Genomic DNA, 27,565 nt, shown 5'->3' on the forward strand with positions numbered 1-27,565 from the left:
AATTACACGTTACGTTGCCGGTAGGCCTTTCCCGACTAACATTAACAAACATCTTAGCGAACGAACGAACAAACGACAAACAGCACAACTACTACGCACATAACAAACAGAACAAACAACATATCAACTCAGACAGCTTATTCCATATCATGTTGTAATTATGCCGGCATATGTGTGGAACATAGACTGTATATATAGTCTATGGTGTGGAACAATGATGAATGAAAGTTGTGAATGTTGCGGGTTACGTTTGTCAGTTTATTAATGTGCATGCGTAACGTTCGTGATATCAAAGGTGTCCACCGGCACGGACTCGCGCTGTGACAATCATGGTACTTTTTTCTGTAATGTTGACACTTTGTATGCCCTAATCAAAATCCGAACTGTCTAATCTGTCTTTATTGTGCTGAGAACAGTGGCTCCTGATAAAAGCCCATCACACTGGGCCCTGACTAACCCGAAAGGCTACCGTGAGAGCAGGTGGTGGCACTGGCTAACGACAAACATTGCCTGCAGGTTGTCGTCGTGGCAACATGTCCTACAATCCCTCGTGTGACAGGATGTAAGGCTGAGAGTGATCAAAGTCTCAGGCTTAAAAAAGGGAGTTGTTATCATCCTAAATTTAATTGTTCACAAGGGACTATGGTGAGTCAGTATTTTAAATAATAAAACAGCTACATCTGAAAAGCTACACAGTGAAAAACAAAACCGTGAGGACAAGGGCGTCAGTTTGTTTTTAATAGTGGTGGGGACAATAACCATAAGCTTGAGTGTGGTTTGAAAAGTGCAGGGTACCCTTATGTAAGCTATTCATCCATTCAACGCTGCATTACAATATGCTCAACAGTAGTGTTGCGCCGGTTAAGGTTTTTTAACATCCGCACCCACCCGACCCGTCAGGAGAGTTAATCTTCAATATGACCCTCAATAGCCTATGCACTGATTAACTACCCGAACCTGACCCGACAAAAAAAAAAACAATGATAAGTCTTTTTGCTTTCCTTTGAAAATCAGAGTTTCACAGGCTACTGTGGCCTTGGTCAGTGGCGCCGCCAGCCGTAATCCTGTAGCCTATGTGCGTACAATTCATTCATGAAATCATTCAATACAACAATAAAAATAGCTTGTGTACTGTCTTAATTGAAACATGTTTCACGCAAAAATGATAACCTAGGGCAAAGAGAATGGACATCTCAACATAAGGATACATTAGAAGATGATGATTGGTGTAAACTTTGTCACACGACGTGATAAGCAGTTCGGGCGCATAAAAACGCAACGTTCCATTCAGTCATAAATCATTCAAAAGTAGCCTAGGCCTAGTGCTCGTCATGAAAAGAAAACAGCAGCTTAATATTTTAAAGGTGTTTAACAGTAGGCCTAGGCGCACTGTATCAGTTATGCCATAGGCAGTGAGATTATTAGGCATTGCATCCTGTCACTCTGTTTGGAACATCGCAGTTCGGGTTGATAAGATTCAGTTAATGCGAGTATGGGTCGTCTCAAAGTTTGGGACAACTTTGGGACAACTAACTACTTGTTAGGTTACCAATAGCTGTCTTTTCTCTAGGACTAGGCATATCGGAAATCGTGACATAAGCTCGTTGGTTTCTTTTTTCTTTTCTTTCTTGTTCGCGTGTTGGGTAGTAAAGCGATAATGCATTTAAATCAATGTACATCAGAGCCGATATGGCCAGCCCTGATCTGCTGCTCTGTAAAGGTATTTCTGTCCCACCCAAATTTGCTGAACTACTTGCGAAATAGCCTATTCATCACAGACATCACACGAAAGAGATTTTTCTCAGCTTTTAAACGATGTTGGTGGTTAGTTGTTGTGGTAAACGGTTCGCGAGAAAAGTAGCTTTAATTTAATCATATTTTCTGCGCCCGTCTCCCTACCCATTCATCTTGGCTTCGCGAACTTTCCGAACCCAAGACCTTACCGAACACAAAGGTGTAATTAAAGTTTAAAGTTTTAATTAAAGTTTAACGCACTCCCCTGTACAGTTAGCCATTCCAGAGTAATCCGGTTTTACATTTGCAGCAATGTCTATATGCATGTCTCCAACTTTGGGGTTCACAATGTGTTTAAATTGTTCAATAGGCCTACATGATTTTATAACAGGCCAAATACAAAATAAATGTTAGCCTATCTGTAAACATTACAATATACATATATAGGCCAGACCGACCCTCGAGTTCATGCTTTGTTTTATCGCTGGATTTTAGGATAGCCTACTAGCCTATGGCAACCGATTGCATTCCGAGCTACAGTCAACTCTAGCAGGCATTACATGACTGGAGGGTCGGGTGGGTGCGGATGTTAAAAAACCTTAACCACGCAACACTCGATCCACACATATCCAGGCAGGTGTGCATGCTGTGAGGATGCCGTTGTGCGCGCCTATCGCATGGTTTAGACTCGATGATTTCATATGTGGGGATTTTTTCGGTCGCAATTGGTTTGCACTTTTTTTAGAAGTGGTGGGGAAAAAATTCAAATTATAAATAGTGGTGGGGACATATCCCACCCGTCCCCACCGTAATCTACGCGTATGCGTGAGGATGAAGGTGTGTATGTATGTATGTATGTATGTATGTACTGTGTGTGTGTGTGTGTGTGTGTGTGTGAGTGAGAGAATGTGTGTGTGTGTGAGAATGTGTGTGTGTGTGTGTTGTACTGAGGAATAGGTGCTCCTCGAGAGGTCACAAGGGAGCAGGAGAGAATTTTAAACATGCTCCAGCCCTAGGGTCTCACTGGCGAGAGAGAGAGAGAGAGAGAGAAGAATCAGAGAGAGGGCTGCCCCTTTTGAGAAAGGTAAGGACAGCTCAGACAGAGAGGTGCATAGGGCACTGTGATCTATGTCTGTAATCTCATCACTCCTCTTTCTGTCAAAAGGCTCCCTCTCTCTCTCTCTCTCTCTCTCCCCCTTTTGTGCCTCCGCTCTAATACTGGAGGAAGAAATCCACTGCTGTTGCAGACTCCCCTCCATCTTCCCCGTCATAATCCTCTGTTAGTATTTGATCACACTTCCATCCGAATTTTATATTGATTCTGCATTTTTTCTTATCATGAATCTACTCAGAATTCAGGGGTGCTACTACGCAGACTGCCTTATGAAAATTGCTATTAGGTTGATATGAGATGAATGGCCATGTCACTTATTATAATAGAATATAGATGGGATCCAAAAAATAAACTCAATATGACATTTTCATTTCTTCATTTCATTTAGTCTGAATCATGTGATTGGAAGGAATATGGGCCATGGTCACATACTAATCATATAAAGGAGAATCATTCACTGAATCATTGTAGTATTCAAGCACACAGACACTCTTCGGTGTCAAATTTAGCTCTTTCTCTCGCTCTGTCGAGATACCTAAGGTGATGGATTAAGTGAGGATATGTATCCTGGAGGAGAGAGAGAGTCTTCAATGAGATAAATCTGTGTCAAAAAAGAATGTAATATTAGCTCACTGGAAGAATCTGGCTAATTATTCATTTCTCTGCTGAGCATTTGTCCCTGTCAGACGCAGCAGAGCGGGATGCCACACACAGGCTTCGCCGCTTGCCTCGGTTAAACCCGTGCTGGCGCTACAGTTGCTGCTGCTCGCTCACGCCCCACACAGGACGTCTCATGTAATGACATTCAGACTTGATTGGATGTGAGTCAGGCCATTTGCCACAAAAAAGACGAGAAAAAAAAACAACTTGAAAAATATCAAATTTATTTTCATTAGAAAAGGTGTGATTAACACATGCACAGCCACACAGCATATGATACGACACATTCCACTGATTTCATCTCATAGTCTTTCACAGGGCGAGCAACTGAGACTTTTCTTGAGGACACCATGAATACTGCTTGCACTGTCAAGTAATACATCCTGATGCACTAAAAATGCAATCTGAAAAATCAAGTATAAACATTAATAATAAATTATCTACAAATGAGTAAAAGTACAAAAGACCAACAGCCACTCAAACAGTTAAGATACCATTGCCAGCCACAAATGGACTATAAAGTGAGATCTCAGTGTAGTTATTAAGTTAGTCTTTCTCTCTTTTCCATAAATAAGTAAATGACAAAATGGTTTGGCAAAAAAATAATGGTACAAGCTATACTGGCAGCTGAATGCTTCATACACTTTTTGGCAGTCATCCTTTTATTCAGCAACATATGTCTCATTTACATACAAACATATACAAAACTTCATATGCATTACATCAAAAGAATCATTACATTGGTCATAACACTCTTGCTGATTGTGAAAGGTCTCTTTTAGTAAAATACTCACTCTGATTTCAACACAGGGAAAAGAAAGTGTTGGCAAAGCCTAGCTCAGTTTTTGATCCGATTGCATTAGTATTTGGGCTACACTGACAGGAGCCCAGTTATCTTGGTTCAGTGGGAGGAAAACAAACACACTTGGCCAATTGTTTGAGTTGTGTTTGAATGATTTCTGATTTGTCACCAACTAGTCATACCAATCTAGAAGTCATACCATGTCACCCATTTGGTTGGGATAAATCAAGGACTGAACAGGCTGAAGTCCAGGGGTCTTACCAAAGTATTTACCAAATCTCATCCTTTCACAGATTCGCACAGGAGTGCCACTTCTGTTGGCACAGAAGGGCCACTATGTAAACGAGTAAACACTGTAAAATCAGAAGGTACTGCACACCTAGACATCTTTGAGTAAATATATTTCCTACTTGAGTGAGAAAGAGCAACCATCACCTGGCGACAGTGAACAAAAAAATGTGACACTATGTAGGTTAGCAGCACAGCACATGATCACGTGACTTTGATACATTTTTTTTTCTAGTTCAGTTTTTATATCTGTTTCTCTTTGTTGAACGGATTTACAAACATGAACACACAAAAGACAGTGAGTCACACACACATGGAAACACACACACTTTCTCTCATTCTCTCTCTTTGTCCGTCTCTCTCTCTCTCTCACACACACACACACACACACACACAGACACACATTATATACAGCCACATACCCACACAAGCACACAGAGACCAGTCACTCTCCACTCACCGAGTGAAACACAAACAATTGTGCATTTTGAAAGGCAAAACACGAGAGGCTGGATTCAACCAAACATGGCCATGGCCCATTGAAAAGTCGCCAGTCCCACACATTACGCAGTCCAGAGTAGGTACTTGGCACAGACTGATGGGAGAAGAACACACAAGGTGGAGAAAGAGCACAGCAGTCACAGCAGAAGAGCATCTTGGTCATTGTAGTTTTTTTTGTTTGTTTGTTTGTTTGTTTTGTTTAGATGAAGGCCACTGAGATGGTGAGAAAGTTTTCATATATTACTCATTCAAGCTCTCGACCTCTGAAGCACCCTGTCTAAACACTATAGCACAAAACACCTCTCATACAAAGTCAAGTGTCAAACACCTCCTGTAAAATGTATTATTCTGAACAGACGCTGTATATTGCACTGAAGGTATCTAGATAAATATATGAGGAAGTATTGATAATAGATGATAGTATATATATATATATATATATTTATATATATACTATGTTATTTTCTGGTCTAGGTGACTCTTGGCGTAGATTTGTTTGCATGAATCTTTCCATACCCTGATGCACAATTTCAGCTCATACCTCCCTGTCACTCACCATGAACAAACGAGTATGTGTGTTTATGTGTGTGTGCGTGTGTGCACTGTATATATGTTGCACATTTGCCCTTTTCACAAATCATAAAGATCCCTGCAGTTTAAAACCAAGAAATTGTAAATATCCACGTACATCTTGGCACTGAAGCTTTCTCAGTATTTACTGCATGAACTAAAAGACTGAATCAATGACCTGTCATTGCTATCTCCCCACACATTCTGATTGAAAGCAATGAACTTTTGAGGAACTACAGTAACTGACCCGTTTCAATCACACAATCGGCACTACGTGGTAACAAGATCTTTTTCTTGACGCCAATCCCAAACATTGGCAAGCGCGCCCTTATCTCAACTCATCCTCCACGGTCAGTACCTGCATACTTATGATTTGGCTGAGGATGACCATGGGTCTATTTTGCGGCGGAGAACTTTTTCAGCAACTTCTTCCCTTTCGAGAGCAGTCCTTTTTTCTTTTTGGAGGCCAGGTCCTGGGGCCCGCGTATGGGGCTCAGGGGCCTCATGGGGATGGGGACAAGCTGCGGGCGCACGATGGGGGAGGCAGGGCGTCCGGGTGAGGGGGCCGTTTCCACGGGTACCTGCTGAGAGATCCGTGGAGGGGGGAGGACAGAAGTGGGGGGACGGTAACAGGCAGGTTACACAACAGCAAGCCTATCGGCCCTAGCAGATGGAGACTCCTCTGATCAACTGTGTGTGTGTGTCTCTCTGTGTGTTTATGTATGTGTGTGTTTATCAGCATTGCCTCAGGCTCATACTATGACTCACAGATTTTTTTATGTAGACATTTTTGAAGCTGGATAACCAGAGATGACCTGGATTGCCATCAAATCTGGCTGCTAACATGACAATCTGTGACAAAGTTAACTTATTTATAGGAAAGGAATGATCGCAAATACATTCCCAACTCTTGCAAACAAGTAAGACAGGAAGACACCTACTTTTGGCCATAGACAAATTGTGTTGTGCTGTTGGCTGTTTTCTTGGGTAAGTCTAACTATGTTTGGATGCTGCTTCTTCAAATATGTACACATCTGTGTCATATTTGCAGATACAGTACATAGCCATAAGAGAAACTAGTGCAGATATAGTCTGTCATATGGAGGCTTAATGTGCCTGGGTGTACCAGGGTATGTTTTATAGTTTTATTTGAAACTGATATTAGTGAAATTAATGTGATATATTTAGGTAATATTTTAACCGATGAAAATACCTAAACAACCTGATGCCTTAAAAAGTAATGGAATTACTAAAGCAGTTAAGCAAGCCAAAATCATATCACACTAGCCGTAATGTTGTGTGCAATGTGCTGAGTAAATTTGTCAGGGACTCAACTGGAAACAATGCATTTTAGTTGACTTTCTCTTCATGCAGAACTCAGCTATTTTACATTCATGTGAATACTTGTATGTCTGGACCAGAATACACCCCAGACACATATTTTAATGACAGCTGCGGTCCTCTGGGGGTGCTTTATAATTGCATGGCAATGTTTGCTTTCTGCCCCAGACTCAGTGCTTTGCATGAGGCTGGTGCAACTGAGGCAACTGTGCATAAAACTTTTTCAGGACATAAAGTTGATGTCAAACTCATGCCACAGAGCACCGTTTAGCTTCTGATGATGGCATTATAAAAGCTGAAATGAACTTAGGAATAGAATCTCCGGGCTCTTTGACTTAAGCCTCCACTTGACAGCAGAGATGTCCTGAAGGCCAACTAAGCTCCATAAAAATCCAAGGCTTCACCAATAAAAAAATAAATAATAAACGGACTGAGGAGAGCTACTTAAAAAGTCTTTTTAAAAGATTAATACCAGCCAAAAATAGACTGCTAGGAGAGGAATGTCTGTGTGCACCCCTATGATATAGTTTAAATGACATAATTATATTAAAGACCACCAAAGATGTCACGATCAAGTCTTCAGTAAGTCATTTACACTTCCCTTGGGTTATTTTTTATCATATTAGCGCTCCGCAGCAAGCTATTTCTGATGATTAGTAATTACCACCATGTTTACTCAGCAGTTAGATAGGATTTTGCACAGCTGTCCCCCGCCTACTTAAATACAATAACCGACTTTCCCACTTGCTCATCCAAACAGCTGATAAAGGTTCTGCCAAAATGAAAAATGAGTAATCTCCTTCTGTTTCTCTCCATTTTGTGCCAAGCAGGTGAAGAAGAAAAATGAAGGAGAAAAGAAACCAAAAAACAACAATGATGCAATGACACTGTCTTAATAAAAACACACTCCACACATATGAATAAGTCACAAGAAAAGAAAAGGGAAAATCCACAAAAATACACACATAAGCACAGATGACCACCAAAACATCTTTCTCAGGAAACATGTTGATTTTTGTAATTAGTCATTTATTTCTTTCACTTTTACCATTACAGTCTTGGATTTGTACCAATCAACTTGGTAACGAGACCACTGTGCAGTGTCTCTTTGCTTTCAGAGTCTGATCTGAAAAATAGAGGTTTTTTTTATAATATATGAGTGTGCAATATACAAAAGAACCAAAGCCTATTCAAAGAAATACAACAGTTAGGCCAATGTATGCGGTCATATTTAATATAGAAAAAGGTATCAAGATTATTTTTGAAAAAGGCATGCTTTGCTGAATCATGGCAACCTACATGAACTCTTCAATTTTTGTTGTCTTGTTATAGGTAACAAATAATTCCAACCAGGGACCCTTTGGACAAGTTCATAAAGCACTTATGAGATTATACCACACACAGTATCCACATGGAGATTTTGTGTTTCAGTGCAAAACATTGGCATTTTTCTTTTTTTTTTTAAGCTGTCAGTGTAGGTATGACATTTTTTTCTTTATGTTTGTTTGTGTTTCTTTTCTTTCCTATGCTTGCCCACAGTTCTGAGTTCTGCGAGGGCTCTATGCATGTCACCCCCATTTGTGTGGGCCCCCAACGTGAGTCTGTTGGCCGTCTGTGTCTGTGTGCGCTCACATCTCATCACAGGCTTTGCTTCTTCCTTTCCAAAAGACATCAGAAAGGGCTCGGACTCCCAAAAAAAGTCACGACCAGCACCAGCACCAGCACCATCACCACGGCCACAAACAAACAAACAAACAATCTGACAGACAATCAGGCAAACAACCAACCAAAAACAATAATAATAAAAAAAAAAAAAACAAGAAACAAAAAAATAAAACAACCACTGAACTAACTCACAGACCACTCACAAGAAAAAAACGGGAAAAAAATAAGAAAAAAAGAGGAAAAAACAGCACAGACGGCGAAAGACGAGCAACTCAAACGGAGGATGGATGGACACAGGGCCTAGCGCTGACAGCGGCGGTGGGAGGAGGAGGAGGAGGAGGGGTGTACCCGTTTGGCCTCGGCCTGCGGCGGCGGCACCGGAGCCGCTTCCGCCTCGGGCTCAGCCGGCTGCCCGCCGCGAGGGGGCGTGTCCGTCAGGTAGACCTCCACGTCGTCAGGCACTTCTTCGAGAAAGTTGGAGGGGACCAGGCCCCGGTGGCCATTGATCTCACCCTGCACAGGGAGGAGGGCACAGCAGGGGGAGACAAGTCAAAGGCACAGAGAAAGACAGGCGTGGAGCTGGTTTCTAACTTGAATGGCTGCCACAATGGCTGAACCTGAACATTCATGGATCGTGGATCAGAATCATCTTATGTGTTGTCATTAGTCATACATTTCATATTTGTCTTAACTTTGATATCTTGTATGACAAACAAATTTTCTTAATGCTTAAAGTGAAAAAAAAAAATCTGCGTCTGAAATTCTTGGCACAAGGCACAGAGAGTGCTTCTCAGAATACATGCAGATCCAAGACAAACTGTTTTATTTCATGATTTCTTATTTACTGTCATTTGTAAGTTGTTATTGTGGGAATTCCATCAAGCTCTCATGTTCCATCCTGCAGTTAAACACCTCTCTCTGCAAGCTGGATTCTGATCTCAAAGCCTATTAAACGCCTCTCTCTGCTCAGAGTAGATTATGTACTCTATCCTGCTTTCACTTTAATGACTGCTGGGTAGAGAAACCTGTGAGCAGGTTTGCTGGTCACGTCTGGCGGCTGTGCTCTCAGCATGAGGTCAGCGCTGGCCAGGGCCGCCAGGAGACAGCCAACCAGACGTCTAATGTGAGGGGTCAGCAGAAAGTTTATGAAAAGAAAAAAAAAGTTACTTACATAATAAAATCCATCTTCATCAATCTCCCCAAACACAGCGATGATGTCGCCAGCGCAGAACGTCAGCTCAGCCTGCGTGGAAAAACACACACTCAGCTACTTAAACTGCTGCCCTGTCAGCAGGGCGTGATAGGAGTGTGTGTGTGTGTGTAGGTGGGTGGTTGTGTTATTCATTAACAGGCTTAGAGGCACTGCCAACTCCAAATTATTGCTGTGTGTGTCATGTATGCTAAACACATCATCATGAGTTGAATTGGGTACCGTAAAATAACGCTGCTTTTATCACAAACAATACCTGATGCTATAGTGTTACGTGTTACTGAACTGAGTTAGACACACAAAGGTAGAGCCCTGTGAGTATGTGTCTGTGTGTTTGTGCATATATGTGTGTGTGTGTGTGCGTGTGTGTGTGTGTATAAAGCAATGAAATATAGATTTGCATGATAATTTATGGAGCGGAAATTATGGATCAGTGTGATATCAAGCTTGTGGAATCTCCAGATGAAACAAATGGAAATGGCTTCTGTGATGCACCAACAGAGAAAAGCACAGGATGGCACAGGATGACTGGTACAGGGATTTGAACAGTATGATGGATTGGGAAGAGGAGAGGCGTGGGCTGAATGTGCACCTCCACATCCACGTTTGGGGAGCTCTCTCTGGGGTCGTAGTCATACAGAGCCACCATCCTCCTGGTGGCCACAGCATGCCTGCCTCCTCTCCTGTTCTGCTCTGTGGGCAGGGAGGAAGGGGTTAACAACCAAAAGCAAGAGTCCAAAGGTAGGAAAGGACTAAAAAGATTGATGATGATATCTCACTGGGTATAGAAGAAGTTGATGTTAAAACATGTTGTGTTGAAACTATTCACAAATACCGGTTACACTTTACTTGTCAGTATCGACATAAGAGTGACATGACACTGTCATAAACAAGTCATAAACATTTATGACATAACGCTTCTGTTATTAAGTGTCATTCATTTTTTGTCATAAATTAGGGTTAGAATTAGGATTAGGGTTAGGGTTAGAATTTAGGATTAGGGTTCGGGTTCATGTGTCATAACAGTGTCATGTGTTCATGACAGTGTCATGTCACTCTTATGTCGATACTGTCAAGTAAAGTGTTACTCAAATACTTACAAATCCTTAAATGAAAATATAATGTTAATTCACAACAGACAGTGTACTTAAAGATGAGCCTAAGTACACTGGCATTTAGTGATGGTTGCTGTGTGGAAATCTCACTAATGCTTGAGATCTATGTTTTTGCATCTGGTAAGGACATGTTATCCAACCCATCATTAGCATGGAATGCTCTGGCCAGACACCAGACGCCACCTCTAACCAGACACCACTGCTGAACCTTTCGTAGATGTTGTGGGCTTAGGTCAATGAGAAAGACAGAGGAAGGTACCCACTAGAAAAACCCCAGTGAAATGCCCACAATGCTTCAATGTTGCTGTTGTAAAGAAGATGTATGTTCCTGAAGTTATCATAAAGATTCAAAGCCATTATATACAATTATCTATTTTCAAATCAACCTGGGCCATGCCTGAATTCCTGAGTGCCTGAGAACTTAAAGCCCTGAGTTGGTGAGTGTCCCACCAGTTGAGAACCACTGCCCTAGCCTAGGTTGTTTAGTATGAGCAGGCATGCATGTGACAGTGACACTGAAGGAAGTCCCCAACTAATAGTACAAGGAATTTAACATCTCTTCCTTTGACTATCTAAAATGATGGGCCACTGATTGATCCTTCTTCACAGCCAAATGAGTCATTTTAAGGTACCTATTTTGTCCACAGGTGTGTTCAGAGACAGAAAGCCCTGTTTGAGGAGCTGTTCTCTTGTTTCTTCATCTTCCGCACGGATCTCTGAGACCATGTTGCAGGGAATCAGGCCGGAACGATCGCGAATTTCACCCCGATAAAAGCCGTCCGTATCCTTATCGCCATACACCTAGTTTACAGAGACAGAGAGGAACGCGCGACGACGAAAGGAAGACGAAAGAGCAGAGACGGACACAAGAGCAGCATTTAATGACTTTGTAATATCCCAAGACCTTTTAGTCCTTTAATGGCCAATTTCACACCAGCCGACAGAAGCCAAAAACCCTGCGGCACATGCTAACGATGATAATGGCCGTCATTAACATTTATAGGAGCAGTAACAACAAGAGCATTTGAGAATGAGAAGACATTAAAATAAAAGTCCGCCGGCTCCAGATGCTTCACCTACCCGGATGATCTGGCCCTCTTTGAATGGCAGCTCCTCCTCGGCTGCGTCCGGGTTAGGGGACATGGACAGGGGATCGTAGTCGAAGAGCGCCACAAAGATTCGACACTGGTCCTCGGGTTCTGACTCGTCGTAGTAGGGAGGTGACCGTCGGTCTCGGTCCCTGTACCCATCTATGGGAGATCGAAAGTTAGACGCGCATGCAGACAGAGAGAATAATGCATCCCATAATGTGTAGTTAAGACATTCCATTTTGTGATGAAATTCATTAATTGTGTTAGTTTTAAGATTATAATTCATATGTTACACGCACACCAACAAACACACATAGAAATTGAGACAGGAATCACATGGTGCAGATGTCAGTTCAGATGGGCATGCAGCAAAACTGAAAAACAATGGATTGAACTGATCGAGCAATCACAACTCATTTTTCATCCGCACTGCAGTTATCAATCCATTCAGCACCCCCTACAGGTCACCAGTGGAACAACCAACGCAGGCCATGGACACCTGCAGTACAGGCAGAATGCTGTGCGAGGGTGTGAGTGACCCACAAATAAACACATCAAACACACCCGCACACACACGCACGCACACACACACACACACACACACGCACACACACACACGGATGGAGAGCAAGCCACACCCACGATGGTTGGTTGGTGCAGCAAGACACCCACAATGACCAACACAGACTGCAACTGAACATGGCACAGAACTGAACAAAGACATTCACAGTCTCCCAACAACTGTGCTATGGATCTGAGTCATGCATGAAGCTGAACACTGGCGAGGCATCTAATCTGGGTGTTCTACCCTGAACTGTGTGATGAGTGCAACGTTAGCGCTACAATAACTATTTAATGAAAAAGGACTGTATAGTCAAACAAAAATATAGACTAAGCAAAAACAAACATACATATACAGTACCCTCCAGAATTATTGGCATGCTTGATTTTGATATAGACTTACAAACAATATGTTATCATTAATTAATCTTATCAATTTATCATATTCTATACCAAATACAAAAAAGCTTACCTTTATTTGAGGTAAGTTTAGTCTGAGAATAGCCTGTCCTATCTTTCTCTTTGTCTGATGAAACAAAAACGGACCTCTTTGACTCCAAATGCTTAAGGTGAGTTTGGAGTAGAAAACAGAGATAGCTAGATAGCTTTTACCAAGCATAAATATAGGACAATCTGGGTTTCTACATGGCTGTTTCTCCTCCAAAGGCCTTGAGAGTATTGTTCACATACTGTACTGTTTATGGTATTAGGGATTTTATTCAGGACCAAGTACATTAAATCCAAATCTGACCGCTTCTTACAAACCAGATGAATCTGAAAGCGCATAGCTTTGGCCCCTCTCACATTCAACTAGTTTTCCACCTGACCACAACTTTTTGGGTCACTGGGGGGCACTGGAGGGTACTGATTTTTGAGTCATCTTATTTCATGAATAAGAATTTAGAAATCAGTGGAAGCTTGTGTTTATAATTCGATATGATTTATATGTGATCAGAATACTAACTAGGCTTAGACATGTTAATAAAAACTAGGGGACAGAGCCTTCCCGCCAACACCTACATGTCCTAACCTTTTGTCTCATCTACATGTCCTAACTCTCAGTCTTTCTCTGTTTAGGTTATCGTGTGTCCGGCCTTTGTGATGTATGAGAAATACATGTTGGTTGTGGTGAGTAGAACACAAGGAGACAGCATCCTCCCTGTGAGGGGTTAAAGGCACTGCAGCACCCTTGACTTTTACCATGTTCTCATGCAGGGAGGAGTAAAAGTAGTCTGGGTATGATATGTCTGGGGGGGGGGGGGGGCAGGGTAGTGGGCAGGGGGGGGGGGGTGTAAGGGCGGGCAGCACATGGCAATCAGTGCAGAGGACTTGTGAGTGGGAAGGGGGGTGGGGGTTGGGGCGTAGAAGGGGGTGGGGTCAGGGTTCGGGCGGGCCATTCTCTTGGAGCAGTCTCAGCAGCATACATGGTCTGCATGGCATCTCCCCCACGGGCACGGCTGACGCGGGGCGGGCGTCCCCCAGCGCTGGAATGCAGTCGGTCAGTCAGACACTCATGGGCACTGTCTCTCCTCTGTGCAGGCAGGCAGGCCAGCAGCTCATGCGATTAGGGTGATAGATAGAGAGGCTCATTCGGAAAGTGCGCTGGCCCAAACCATCTCTCTTTCGTTCTCTCTGTCTCTCTCTCTCTCTCTCTCTCTCTCTCTCTCGCTCTCTCTCTCTTGCTCTCTCTCCCTTTCCTGTAGGGCAGAGAGGGGCTCGAACACGTACCATAGGCCGGCCGCGGCCCCCCACGTCGAGAGGACCATGTCCTGTGGCGCGCTACTCTGCCATAGTAAACATCCTCCATGACCGGAGATAGGTTCCCCTCACTGTTACTCTCTGTGGTTATCTCTATGGAAACATCAGAGGGCGGCTTGTTACCATGCACAGGAGGTCACAGGAGGAGGAGGGGCAGGAGTGGACAGAAGTAGGGGAGGTGGGACAGGGGCATCACTGAGGAACAAGTCTACAGCCCTACAAAAGGTGTGCTATTGGCTCACTGTTCATCAAAAAAACAATTCATGGAGCACTACGTTTTAAAACAATCAAATTTAGGCAAATCTGCCAATTACCTCAAATGCATCATCAACACATTTACAGTAAGGTTCAAATTTGACATCTTTTAACCACATTTGTTTTAGTCATCAGATAACAGATATAAAATATTCATCACAAGACAGCATGATGCATAGCTACAGCAGCAAGAACCAGCAGCTGCCATCCAGTACAACTTTGGTTTCTTCTCTTCATGATGCACTTATATCAGTGCATGGGCAGACATGTTGAAAAATAGAAATGTTGTAGCTGATGATACGTTCAAACAGTGTTAATTAGTCAACACTGTTGTGGTCACCTTGACATCTTCGGTGATCAGTTGCATTTGAGGTTCAAATCAAAATGTATGGGTTTTTCTTGAGCTGAAAATGTTGACTAATATCAGTGTTTGATCATTCTAACTATGACATAGTTATTTAAGTCTGGCCTAAACCTTGCAACATCTGTATAAAAGTGTGTGTGTCATATTAATGACTATTGACACTGCAAGAAAACATGGACATGATTGAACAACACAGAGCGACTTGCGGACACTGAGAAGCTCATGGAGAGCCTATGGTAGAGCTCCTACTATGGGGTGGGACAGTGGGCAGAAATGCTCACAGTAAACAAGGAGCACACAAAACACTTGAGCACAAAAACACACACAACACGAAAGAGTTCCTAGAATCCGCGCTTGTCTGCGACAGCGATGGCACTGACCAATTGAGGGCACCATGAGAGGCCGGCGCTGGGGTTGAGGTCCGCCGTGACCCTGGCGTCGATTGTCACCGCGCTCCAGACGCCCAGACGAGGGAGAGCCCTGACATAACAGACACAGACATGACCACTTTTCACTACTTTACAGAGCACAGTAATTTCCTGTATATTAGCCACATTATGTATAAGCCGCAGGACAGTATTTTATGCATGTTAAAAAAACAAAACCATATTAATACCATATCAACTGCCCCGTGTATCAACCTCATAGCTGAAGAAATTTTACAAAATCAATATATAAACTGCGGCTAATAGTTGGTAAATTACGGTATCCACCTTCTTCCTGAAACCTTTTTCGGTTCCAGTTTTCTTCTCCTGTCCATTCTGTTTACATAGTGCAGTCTCCGTAAACTCAGTGACATGAATATTCTTCAACTTATATTACTTTCAAAATGTTGCGAATTCTGCACTCCATAGGGACATTTGATATAATATAAGTTTACTTTTACATGGCTTAGGATGTGTCAGGCACTGTCTTTTGGTCAGACTACCATCATATTTGCCCGGGAATAGAAAACCGGATTGAGGAATACTGACGTGTCCTGGCGACGTCTATTGTTGGCTAACAAATAAGGTGGATACAACGGCACAGACACAGCGCATGTACTAGACATTCCATACCCCTATAGCTGAGGAGTCTAATTCTAGATAGAGAATAAGGCCTTTTGGTGTGTGTGTGAGTGATGTATGTGTGTAGTGTGCACCTTCAGTGTGTTGTGAGAGTTGCGCCTGCGACCTTCCTCCAGCTGCATCTCGGAGTAGAGCTCCTCCTCATCCTCCTCCATGATGTCAGACAGGTCAGAGCCACGGCTGCTTTCTGTATGGTACTCCTCACCCTGACTATATTGAGGCTACACACACACACACACACACACACACACACACACATATATTACTACGCACACTAATATCTAAGCAATGTCTAGTGGCTGCTAACAAAGCACACAAATAATTGCAACTGCAATGACAAGAGAGACTCATGGTCTTCAATTAATCTTGAAGCCACAGGAGGAAATGACATGTTTCTCAGTAGAATGAAATAAATTTGAAGTAGTTGAAAAGTAAAATGTCATGTAAGGGTCTTGAGTAGAGGTCTGTGATGCTGCCCAACCTGTCTGCCCAGCTCAGAGCCACGGAGGAAGTCGTCCACAGATGCCCCTCTACGCCGTCCCTGGCCATAACCTTCCTCATCCTCTTCTTCATCTGAGCCCTGCTGGTGGAAAGGCTGGCTCCTCCTCTCAATCTGAGATAGAGAGAGAGAGATAGAGAGAGAGAAAGAGAGAGAGAGAGAGAGAGAGAGAGAGAGAGAGAGAGAGAGAGAGAGAGAATGTTCGGCACAGAATGTCATCTGGAACATGATGACACTGCATTCAGTAATTTTACCTGGTGATGCAACATCTTTCCACCTTGAATGAACTTTTTTCCATTAAATCCTGTGATATGATGGGTTCTGCTCCCGAGGTGCAATGATATTATCCTTTTTCTCAAATTATTCCCTACAGCCAAAATCCCCCAGATTTAATTTTATATTTGAATGATAATCCTATGTTGCTGGATTAAAATGTCTAGTTTGCACTGGTACAACAACTTGTGGCTAATGAAACCTCAAAATCCCAGAATATCTCTTTGGTATTTTGTAAATTATTATAATCTTAAATGCATATTTGTAGGATTTTGTCTTTTGTAAGCAACCACAGTAAGGGTTGGCTTATTTTTAAATAAGTAATAAATAATAAGTGAATAAATAAGTTCTTCTAGTAAGAAAAGTGATATATACTGACCTTCAGAAGAAATGGATTGGTCTACCAACATAACTGCAGTGCAAACATTTACAGCATTTTTAAGTGCATGGCAAAAAAATATTCTATTTCTTTTAACACACTTTAATCCTCTTACAGCCTAACATATTTAACATAAAGTTTTGTCTTGTTTTAGCTTGTTTTAGGACACTGAAACAGCCTTTATCACTGAAACAGCCTTTATAATCCTTGGAGTTTAACCATGCCAAAGAAAGACAGAAGAACGTACAAGAACACTCTGTTTCAATCAGTTTTACTCTCCCACAAACCCAACGGCACTCAACTCGACTCAACTCAAACCAAACTTAACAAAAATCTGTTGGACTCCAGTCAACAACACCACACTATAATAACAACATGGCAAAAGTCAAACCAAACTAAAACCCCCAAAAACAATATAAAACTAACTACACCACATCAAACCAAACAACCCATACTGCACCGCACCAGTTCCAACCTCCAGCACTCACCCGTCCATTCTCGGCGGCCACCCTCTGCGCTGCCTCTCTGGCGATGGCCTTGGCTACCGTGTCGGGGATGAGCGTGCCGCGAGGCTGCGGCAGGATCCTCTGTGGTGAGGGCGAGCGGCGGTTGGGGTGGGCTGGCGCCTCCAGCATGTGTCCGTGTGCGGGCCCACGGGACATGGGGCCGCCCGAGGGCGAGCGCAGGGGCTCCCACGGCTGCTGGCCGCCTGGAGGGCCGTGGTGCCCGGCGCCGGGAGGCCCCCCGGGCAGCCCGGGCTCTTTGGTTTCCAGCTCTCTGGCACTTAGTGGTCTCTGCGGATGCCCCGGAGCCGGGTGGGCCAGCTGTGGGATGTGCGGCTGGGGCATGGGGATGTGGGGCTGGGGCTGGGGGCCCGGGTGAGGGGGCAGCGGGTGGAGGTGTGGCGGAGGCTGCGGGTGTGGGTGCGGAGGGTGCGGGGGCAGGTGTCGGGGAGGCTGCTGCGGCAGGGGCTGGAAGTGGCTGGGCGAGGGCTGGGGGACCGGGTGGGGCGGAGCGTGGGGTGGAGGGTGCGGCTGCATCTGAGGCTGCGGTTGCTGGGGGCCCGGGTGCTGGTGCGGGGGCATGGGCTGGGGCTGAGGGCGTAGCGGGGACTGGAGGTGAGGCGGAGGCGCGTGGGGGTGGGGGTGGGGGTGCTGATGGGGAGCACCAGGCGGAGGCACCAGCAGGTTGTTTGGAATGGTTGCGACGGGCGAGTCTTGCGACTCTCCTTGTGCTGACAGGGTCCGGACGACGACCTCGCGCGCCTCCAGACATTGGATTCGGTTCAACTCCACAGTCACGTAGTCCGCCAGTGGAAACATCACCTCAGCTATCTGAAGACATACACAAAGAGCACTCCCTTATCCCCAAGACTACATATACAGTCTTTATTTTAGTGTTTACTATTTGTCACCATAATGGCTGTTTTCTGATCGGTAAGGCAAGTTACATTTTAAGTCATTAAGCATTTATGACTGGACAGAGCTTCATGTCTGCATTTTAAATTAATACATGAAGCAAAATGAACAAACTAAAGATCTAAACTGGCAAATCAAAACAATCAAATCAATCCAATTATTGTGCTGTGGCAGATCACTAAGGAAAGACTACACAGTCACAATCTTCAAAAGTCTCTCCTTCTCCTTGATCTTTCAAATGCATGCACTATACAGTATAGTCAGGGATGTAGTGGTAAAATAAGAGATGGGTAAACTATGAATTCTGTGATCTCGGTGAGGTGGACTGCGCCATTGCGGTATCAGATTTTTGAAAAAGGCATTCAGAACATGTTTGATGATGGTGGAGGTTATTGTCCAATGTTTATAACAATACCAGTGGTATTAAATGGTTCGTAGAGTGTTGATGAGTGTACATATTGTGGATGTGGATAATACAGTGTCATTTATGAATGTTAAAAGTTGCAATTGGTGAATAAACTCTTTTGAGAGGTGGATAAACTCTAATAAGAGGTGGATAAACTCTATTTCTGAAATTTCATAGGTGGATAAACTGTGTTTACTTGCGTTTAGCCTCCACTTCATCCCAGTGTGTCGTACAGTATTCTAATACTATATTAAACTGTCAGAGGGTAACTATACCACACTGCAATGAAAATGAAGAGGTCTACCATGCTTCAATATGAGCTATGCGCTAACTATATCCACTACGCTAGAATAGAAATGTGCAGAGATGTAATGCCTCCGTCATCCAGCAGAGAGCACCAAAGTATTTGACAACAACTATAAGCTCATATCTGCAGTGGAAATTATGTTGAATGTGAAATTCAAAAGCTTATGGCTTCAGCATTAGGAGCGGCAGCTATTACATCACCAGGACAAAGACAGTGCATTACACGCAAAGCTGAAGACTAATACTTTCACAGTGTACCGTACAGAGCTGAATACCTTCAAATCAAACACACGGACACACACACTCACCTTCTGTCCCTTGGTGCACACGGCGTACCCAATGACATTGGCCCCATTGGAGGTCCCCATAGGCGTGAGTAGTGGGGGTTTCCAAGAGACCTGTAGGACTCCAGGACCTGGACCGCATTGGACCTGAACCTCTTGCGGAGGTAGTGGGGGACCTTAGGAGTGCAGACAACAGCATGAGAAACCCTTCACACAAATTACACTCATATATAAGTACAAGACGGAAAACACCAATTGTTGAACATTTGGTTGTGATGGCAGTTGAACAATTCTGTCTTAAAGCTATTCTAAATTCTGAAATGTATAGCAGATGTATAAAAAATAATGACATAAATGACTGAATAAAATGATTTTGAAAATTTCATTTTTTAGATAGGAGAATTTTACTGCCAAGAAAAGAGTGTTACAAACATGTCTTCACTGAGATAGATTAGGTGGGTTACCTAGAAATCATTGTATGTTCACAGTGTTCACTGACTACTCAAAGTAGATTACCCTAAATAAGGTGCGAAAGATATTGTGTGTGAATTAGCAACATTCATCCCAAATCTTCCTAAACAGGCAAACATCAAATCCACACATACACACACCAGTCCACACACACACACACACAGACACACAAACACACACACACACACACAAACACCCCTCTCACACAAATAAACATATACACATTTTCTCCTTAGAGAATAGGAACACCAACCACGTTTCTTTATCCCTGTAAATTCAATTATATTTTCCATCCACTCTCTACCGTAGAATGACACTAATCAGGGTTTATTGCTTGCTACGTTTACAAAGATGCCTAATCCTGCATTGTGACAGACTGCATATAGCAATAAGCAGAATAATATTGTTAGCTGCCTTAGCGTGTGTCTATGAATTTGATGCTAAATCTCTAAGTGTAAAAAAAGAAATGTAGCCTACCGAGAAAAAGAGATGCTGCCCACACACTACATGCTATATTGAGCCAACATACTGCAGAATACAGAATTATACACTTTGGTTTCTCTTTCAAGAAGCTGTAAGTAATATCAGGAAAGCTGTTAACACTGTTGGCCAACTTCTGACATATTTTTAGTCATCAATTTCACTGTGTGTTACACATAAATAAAAGCAGATGTTTATTTAAGTATAAGTATAAGTATATATACTCTTTTGATCCCGTGAGGGAAATTTGGTCTCTGCATTTATCCCAATCCGTGAATTAGTGAAACACACTCAGCACACAGTGAAGACACAGTGAGGTGAAGCACACACTAATCCCGGTGCAGTGAGCTGCCTGCAACAACAGCGGCGCTCGGGGAGCACTGAGGGGTTAGGTGCCTTGCTCAAGGGCACTTCAGCCGTGCCTACTGGTCGGGGTTCGAACCAGCAACCCTCCGGTTCCAAGTCCGAAGCGCTAACCAGTAGGCCACGGCTGCCCATTTCAGGTCTGTGTTTGAGTAATACACATGGACCCTGATGAAATGGTTGTTTCTGCCTATTTTCCCCTCAGAGCAAACTTTTTCTTGATAGGAGTTACAAGTGGTTTGTTAATGATATTTTGTAAGCTCATCTAAAGTGAGGAATTTTTTATGCCTGGGAAAGCCATTACAAATGAGTTGTAAAGGTTACATTTGCATTTATTCATTTAGCAGACACTTTTATCCAAAGTGACTTAAACATGATAATTAAATGCTTGCTAGCATGCTAGCCCAGCTTCTATATAGTTTTTAGGAAGTGGTTTATAAAACATTTATCCACACCCTAACTAATCATCAGTGCACGTGTTTACCGGTAATCATTATTTTCATAAAGGTATGCCTACACTTAGGTGTAAATACTGCAGTTTTTGAATCATTTACACACCCATTCTAACTGATCTTATAAACCATAGACAAATTATTATTGCATCATTAATTAAGTTTTAAAAACATTTTAGATAGGCTTATTCACTATGAACAGACCATTTATTTGTGTGTACAAATGCTTTACTGATGAGGATTAATGTAGGAAAAATGATTTGATGAACAAACCATGTACTAATTGTTTACAAATGCTTAATAAATGATAAACGTGTGTAGTTATTATAAAGTGTTACCCAAATGAGTAATGCCAACAGGCTAACAGAAAGCATGAGTATCATTAATGAACTGTCTCTGTGTGTGTGTGTGTATGTGTATGTGTGTGTTTGTGTGAGTAGGGTGTGTGTTCCTGCACCTTGACATGTCTGAACGGCCGCCTGGGTGCAGAACTCCACCCCCACCTCCTTCTTCTCCCTCTGCTCCAGGGGCAGTTGCCAGGGCATCTGGTGGGGTTTGGCCACCACCCGCACCTTGTACACAGTTGTGGCCTTGAGGCCAGTGAAGCGGTACCGGTAGCAGCAAGGCCGCACCACCGCCTGCTCCACGCCGTCCAGGAAGATGGCGTGTGCGTAGTTGCTGTTGCTGGGCAGCCACGAGAGCTCGGCCGAGTCCAGCATGATGTTGTCCACGCGCAGGCCGCACGGCGCCACCGTCACGCCGCAGCCCACCAGCAGTGAGCAGCGCAGCTCGTCCGAGGGCCCGCGCTCGGTCAAACTCTGCACGGACACGCGGTAGGTGGCGGCCGCCAGGTCCAGCTTCTCCAGCAGCAGCTTGGTGCGCCCGCCGAACGGCACGCTGGAGCGCACCTCGCCGTCCACCAGCACGTTGTAGCCGCTGACGCCGCCCCCTCCGCCGCCCGCACCGCTGCCCGCCGCGCCCGAACCCCAGCCGAGCGGCACCTGCGGCGGCTCCCAGGCCACGATCACGCTGCGCGCCAGCTGCTTGATCAGCGTGAGCCGCCGCGGGTAAGGCACCACGTTGTCGGACAGCTCGTCCCCTTCCTGCGGGCCCCCCGTGCCATTGCTGCAGGGCCCCAGAGGGTCACCCATGCCCAGGCTGTCCAAGGGCCCCCCCAGGCCCCCGGCCCCGTCGCCCGAGCCAAGGCCCAGACGGCTACGCTCCAGAGGGCCCAGGTCATCCCCGCCCTCGGCCGGCGGCTTCTCCTTGTCCTGGATGAACTCCACAAAGTTGGAGGGGACGAGGCCACGCTGTCCATCCAGCAGCTCTCCTGAGGGCACAACGAGACACAAGATGTGAGGTTATGTCCAGGGAAAAAGCAACACCATACACTACTACACACATGTACCAGTCTTTTACAAGAGACGCATTTTGGTGTTTATTCTCTCACATAATCCAAAAGCTTTACTTTTTCAACCCTAAAAGCATGAGATAAACAAGTCACCCAGTATTCACTGAAGTGCACTTTTCTGAACAAACATGGATGCTCCTGCCATGGCGAGTGGGTGTTTGTAACACACGCCGCCACTTTGATGTTTCTGCTTTATTAATTCAATGTGTCTTCATGGGACACATTCCAGGAAAAGAGAGAGACAGAGAGAGAGAGAGAGAGAGAGAGAGAGAGAGAGAGAGAGAGAGAGAGAGAGAGGGCCTCGTAGATACTGACGGTAATCATAGCCGTCAGAGGATAAAAGCGATTTAGTGCTGAGGCTCCTAATGATGCCTGCTGCAAGAGTAACTAAAATGGAAGAAAAAACGAATTAGTAAAGGAGAAAGCTATGAAAAGAAAAAAAAAAAACTAAATAATGACTCAATGGGCGACTTTGCCGAGGTTGTCGGTCTTGCCCAGGGACACGTGACTAATGTGTGTGTGTGTGCATATATGTTTGTGTATGTGCATGTAAGTGTATGTGTGTGTGCATATACTGTATACATTTTTGTCTGTGTGTGTATGTATGCAAGTGCATGTATGTGTGTATTTGTGCATGCAAGTGTGTGTGTGTGTGTGTGTGTGTGTGTGTGTGTGTGTGTGTGTGTGTGTGATTGTGTGCGCACGTGTGCACTGGGGATGGTGGATGCACACCAGACCCGTCAGCAGAAGAACATGCTGGTGATTACTCAGAGTCACGCTGGATTAGGCATCGGAAGACAAGCACAGGTTGCATCACTCAGCAGTGCTACCTTCACAGAACTCATCTCAATCTCAATCTCAGCTCTCTGGGATTATATGGGTGCCACGCAGCAGGCCATCATTGTACTGATTGCACTGGTCATGTAACAGTGAGAATCATCAGCGACCAAATTATTTGATTTCAATCATCATTCATCACTCACAAATTCTTATAAGAAATTGAACTGTGAAATATAAGAAGTTGAACTGTGAGAGACTGCTGTTTCCTATGTCAGAGTATCTTTGTTTGCACACAATATGACTAATTCCCAGAAGATTGATTCTTGCAATTAAATACAGTACTTGGCAAAATATCACATAACTGAATAGATTTTACTCCATTCCAGGCAGTATAATAATAATGTTGTCATACAGTGAATCTGCACAAATATTACTTTCAAACCTCAACGTATGGGAGAGCAGTAGGTACTGGTGTAACATACAGCATGAAATATAATCCCTCTAATGAAGCTGAAATTTGAGCAAACCTTCATAGAAGCCATCATCATCCATAGTCCCATAGACATACAGGTACTTCCCCGCCACCAGGGGGAGCTCTGCCTCCGGATGCTCATTAGGTCCATCATAAGGGTTATAGCTGGTTAGGACAAGAAGAAGAAAAACAGAGACAGTCAGACAGCGATAAAAGCTCCTGTGTGTAAAGATCGATATAGTGATAAAGCCAATGAATGAGGTGTGAACTCCTGTGTGCTTACCTATAGCGGGCAGTGCAGAGGCGGACCTGTCCTGTGTAGCGGGGTTTGGACCTGGGAGATGGACTCACCTCATCCTCCATCTGTGGGGACAGCACCGGTCATAAACTCAAAGGCCATTAGCAATAATATTGAGCAATCATATTTACTTTATGAGCAACAGGTAGGCTCTCCCTCTACTGATTTACACAGTGCAGTTTAATAAAGCATTACACTTCACGGTTAGAATTAGGTCCATGTGATGTCTCAAGGCCCTTTGGGGATTGGATTAGACAGTCTCAATATCTCGCATGTCACAGTAATATCATATTATAGGCTTTCGCCTTTGAGTTGATATAAAGAAGTTATTTTCAGGCCCATGTCATGTTATTCCACATCTCACAGAATGAACCCCAACCACATGAACCTCATTGATTTTTCAGCCATGTTCACGCAACGTCCAATGCTTAGATGATCCCATGTTCGGGCATTTTCTGCACCCGAGCATTCTGCCGTACAGCACACGTAAGAGCCCACGCACACACCAAAGCGTAAACATTATCTCCTGTTTATCAGGCTGCCAATCACCTAAGTAGTGGAAAACAAATTCTCAGGGGCAGCACCAAGGCCCCAGGCTTGACAGCCTGCGCAGTACATGTGTGTGTGTGTGCGTGTGTGTGTGTGTGTGTGTGTGTGTGTGTGTGTGTGTATGTGTGTGTGTGTGTGTGTGTGTATGTGTGTGTGTGTGTGTGTGTGTGTGTGTGTGTGTGTGTGTGTGTGTGCGTCTGTGTGTGTACTGTGTATGTGTATATGTGGTGTGTGTGTATTATGTGTGTACATGATTATAATGACCTAAATACCAAAGCACATGATGATGAGGTAACTCCCACTGCGGAAAGAGTAATATGACAGAGCAGTGAAGGAGAAAGGATTCACGCCTTCCTATATGCATACAGTACCATGTGTATGATTGAGTGGGTAATGTGCAAGATATATAGCATATTTCATACGACACGCTCAGGACATTATGCATATATTCACTTTAACATATAGGAAAATGTATGCTTTGAATGTGTGTGGGTAAAGATATGTGTGTATGTTAACGTATGGAACACAAGTTAACAAATGTGTATACATACACACGTGTACACATACTTGTGCATGTTTTCCTACATGCGTACCTCTGAGGGGCCTGCCCGCTGCGGGCTGGAGGGCCTACTCCTGGTCAGGATGATGGGTTTGACGGACAACGACTCGGGCTTGTGTCGGGCAGCAGCGGCAGCGGCGGCGGGCAGGGGGTGAGGGGTCTCGGCTTTCAGCGGACTGCCCGCAGGTCTCTCATTGCCTGGAAGGAGCCATTTCCACAACACAGCGGACACAAGCACAGACACAGAAACATCAGCCAGCCATCTGCGCCACTCACGGCCCCTCTGTAATTACTTAACTCAAACAGAACAACACGCACACACACACAGGGAGGATGGACTCCAGAACCACTGCCATTTGCTCTCTATTTTTACATTACAGGAAGCTACGTCTGGAAGAGTTACAGGGCAGATTAATTCATGAGAGCTACGAGCCTAAATTCTGTATTAAATATTACATTTCAATGTGTACCTGAGAAAATTTACTCATGGAAACTCCCGAAGAGTGATATAGTTCTGTTGATAATATCAATATTATATCTAATGTTTTTTTAACCAAAAATCCAATCCATGATATTGTCATAATGATTGTACTGTATGAGATTTCATGATTTTTTTCAATAAGTTCACCAGCAGCTGAAGACTACAATTACATTTTTTCATTCACATATACTCAGTTTTACAAGTTCGCCCTTTTTTGGCTCTTACCTTTCCCAGGCTGAGAGGGTCGACCGTTGACAGTGAGAGAGAGGTTTTTCTCTGGGAGATGGGCAGCCTTCGACACAGGAGAGGGGTCAGCGCTCAGGATGTCCACAGTGTCAGCCTCCACTCTGAACTTATGAAGTTCTTTGGACAAAAGGGTGAACTGCTCACTTTGAGACCTGCATTTCTGTTCCAGGTTGCGAACTTTGACCTTTTAAAGGAGAAGACAGACAAAGGTGAAGAGAAAAAACAAAGGAGAAGGGAAAGAAGAGAAAGAGAAGAGGAGAACAAGGAAGACGATTAACATGTTAGATGTTGTTACTTTATGTGTTTAAAGGAGGATCCTTTTTATATACTGTATGACTGTGAGGAGACCTTGTGAAGATCTGAAATCTTATCCATTTACATAAATCATAGAGAACCAATTGCTTTCTTTAATATCTAAAGAGCTCACTTGGGGCACAGAATGCATATCTAAATCTCTATGCTATGATCAAAGTCTAAAAATAGGAAACTAAAAAACATTACTATGCATTGATAACAAAGCCCACCATAGTTTCAGAAGCTTATAAACTGACTTCATATATATTCAGGGCCTTATCTAGAAATACCATGATGATAATAGAAGCCATCATTTCATGGGCCATTAGTTTAGTGCAACCAACATAGCTTTAATACCAGTGCCTGCCAACCAGATGATAAGCATGAGCTGAGTCATCATCACAGGGAAAGTTTATTTTGGCCAACAATTAACGGGTTCTGTGGCCATGCACTGCACTCTTGTACTACATTTGACTTGAGGATTGCTTGCTTTATTAACCACAAAAGACAACACTTAGCCAGAAGGGGGAAAGGTCGTACAGTAGTTCTAGCTACTGGTAATTAAAATAGCTAAACACAAACAGGACAGTTTTGAGGAGAATGGATGGAATGGTGGAATGGTCAGTGAACAAGGGTACATTTCCCTAAGCTGTTCTTTATGCCTTATCATTATCATTCTTTATTAGTGTTCTTTATCATTACACCCAATGAGTATGATTGGACAAATTATGATGATAAGGCCTATAATGACTCAACAAAACAGGAATCAGGAATGATAGTATTTTTGAGTTCATATTAAATACCTGAAAAATAATCTGATAACTATTCCTGAGCAACATGGCCCATTTGTATAGAAATGCATAACAATGTATGGTGTGTACATTTAATACATCTAAATCGTTTTGAAGGTGTGGGGTTCACAAAACAAAGCTTTGGTTTTAGAAAGGTTACGTTGCATTAGTATGGAGTATGGTATCTTCTCAGAAAACATTATACCTGCATTCTGTCCCAATGGTTCTGTTTGAGCACGAAAGAAATAAAGATTGAG

The 27,565-nt window shown here is 43.6% G+C and overlaps 1 protein-coding gene across 1 annotated transcript in view; it reads right to left on the reverse strand.

Moving 5' to 3' along the window:
- Positions 1-6,064: 6,064 nt before the first annotated feature.
- The window catches only part of rimbp2a (RIMS binding protein 2a), a 58,096-nt gene continuing 36,595 nt past the window's right edge, over positions 6,065-27,565 (reverse strand). Inside the window, exons 8-25 of the mRNA XM_076283440.1 lie at positions 27,514-27,534; positions 26,203-26,407; positions 25,531-25,694; positions 24,374-24,453; positions 24,146-24,255; positions 21,885-22,757; positions 19,686-19,837; positions 17,736-18,581; positions 16,578-16,709; positions 16,171-16,317; positions 15,410-15,509; positions 14,381-14,503; positions 12,081-12,250; positions 11,633-11,801; positions 10,478-10,578; positions 9,847-9,918; positions 9,024-9,188; positions 6,065-6,250 (exon numbers count right to left, since the gene is read on the reverse strand). Coding sequence (XP_076139555.1) covers positions 6,065-6,250; positions 9,024-9,188; positions 9,847-9,918; positions 10,478-10,578; positions 11,633-11,801; positions 12,081-12,250; positions 14,381-14,503; positions 15,410-15,509; positions 16,171-16,317; positions 16,578-16,709; positions 17,736-18,581; positions 19,686-19,837; positions 21,885-22,757; positions 24,146-24,255; positions 24,374-24,453; positions 25,531-25,694; positions 26,203-26,407; positions 27,514-27,534 — 3,816 coding nt within the window. The remainder of the gene's footprint in view (positions 6,251-9,023; positions 9,189-9,846; positions 9,919-10,477; positions 10,579-11,632; positions 11,802-12,080; positions 12,251-14,380; positions 14,504-15,409; positions 15,510-16,170; positions 16,318-16,577; positions 16,710-17,735; positions 18,582-19,685; positions 19,838-21,884; positions 22,758-24,145; positions 24,256-24,373; positions 24,454-25,530; positions 25,695-26,202; positions 26,408-27,513; positions 27,535-27,565) is intronic.

This window comes from Alosa pseudoharengus, unplaced genomic scaffold, assembly GCF_046254945.1.
Source record: "Alosa pseudoharengus isolate Yale_2024_CS ecotype anadromous, Long Island Sound unplaced genomic scaffold, YU_APseudo_1.1 YU_APseudo_1.1_scf_14, whole genome shotgun sequence".
NCBI classification, from domain to species: Eukaryota; Metazoa; Chordata; class Actinopteri; order Clupeiformes; family Clupeidae; genus Alosa; species Alosa pseudoharengus.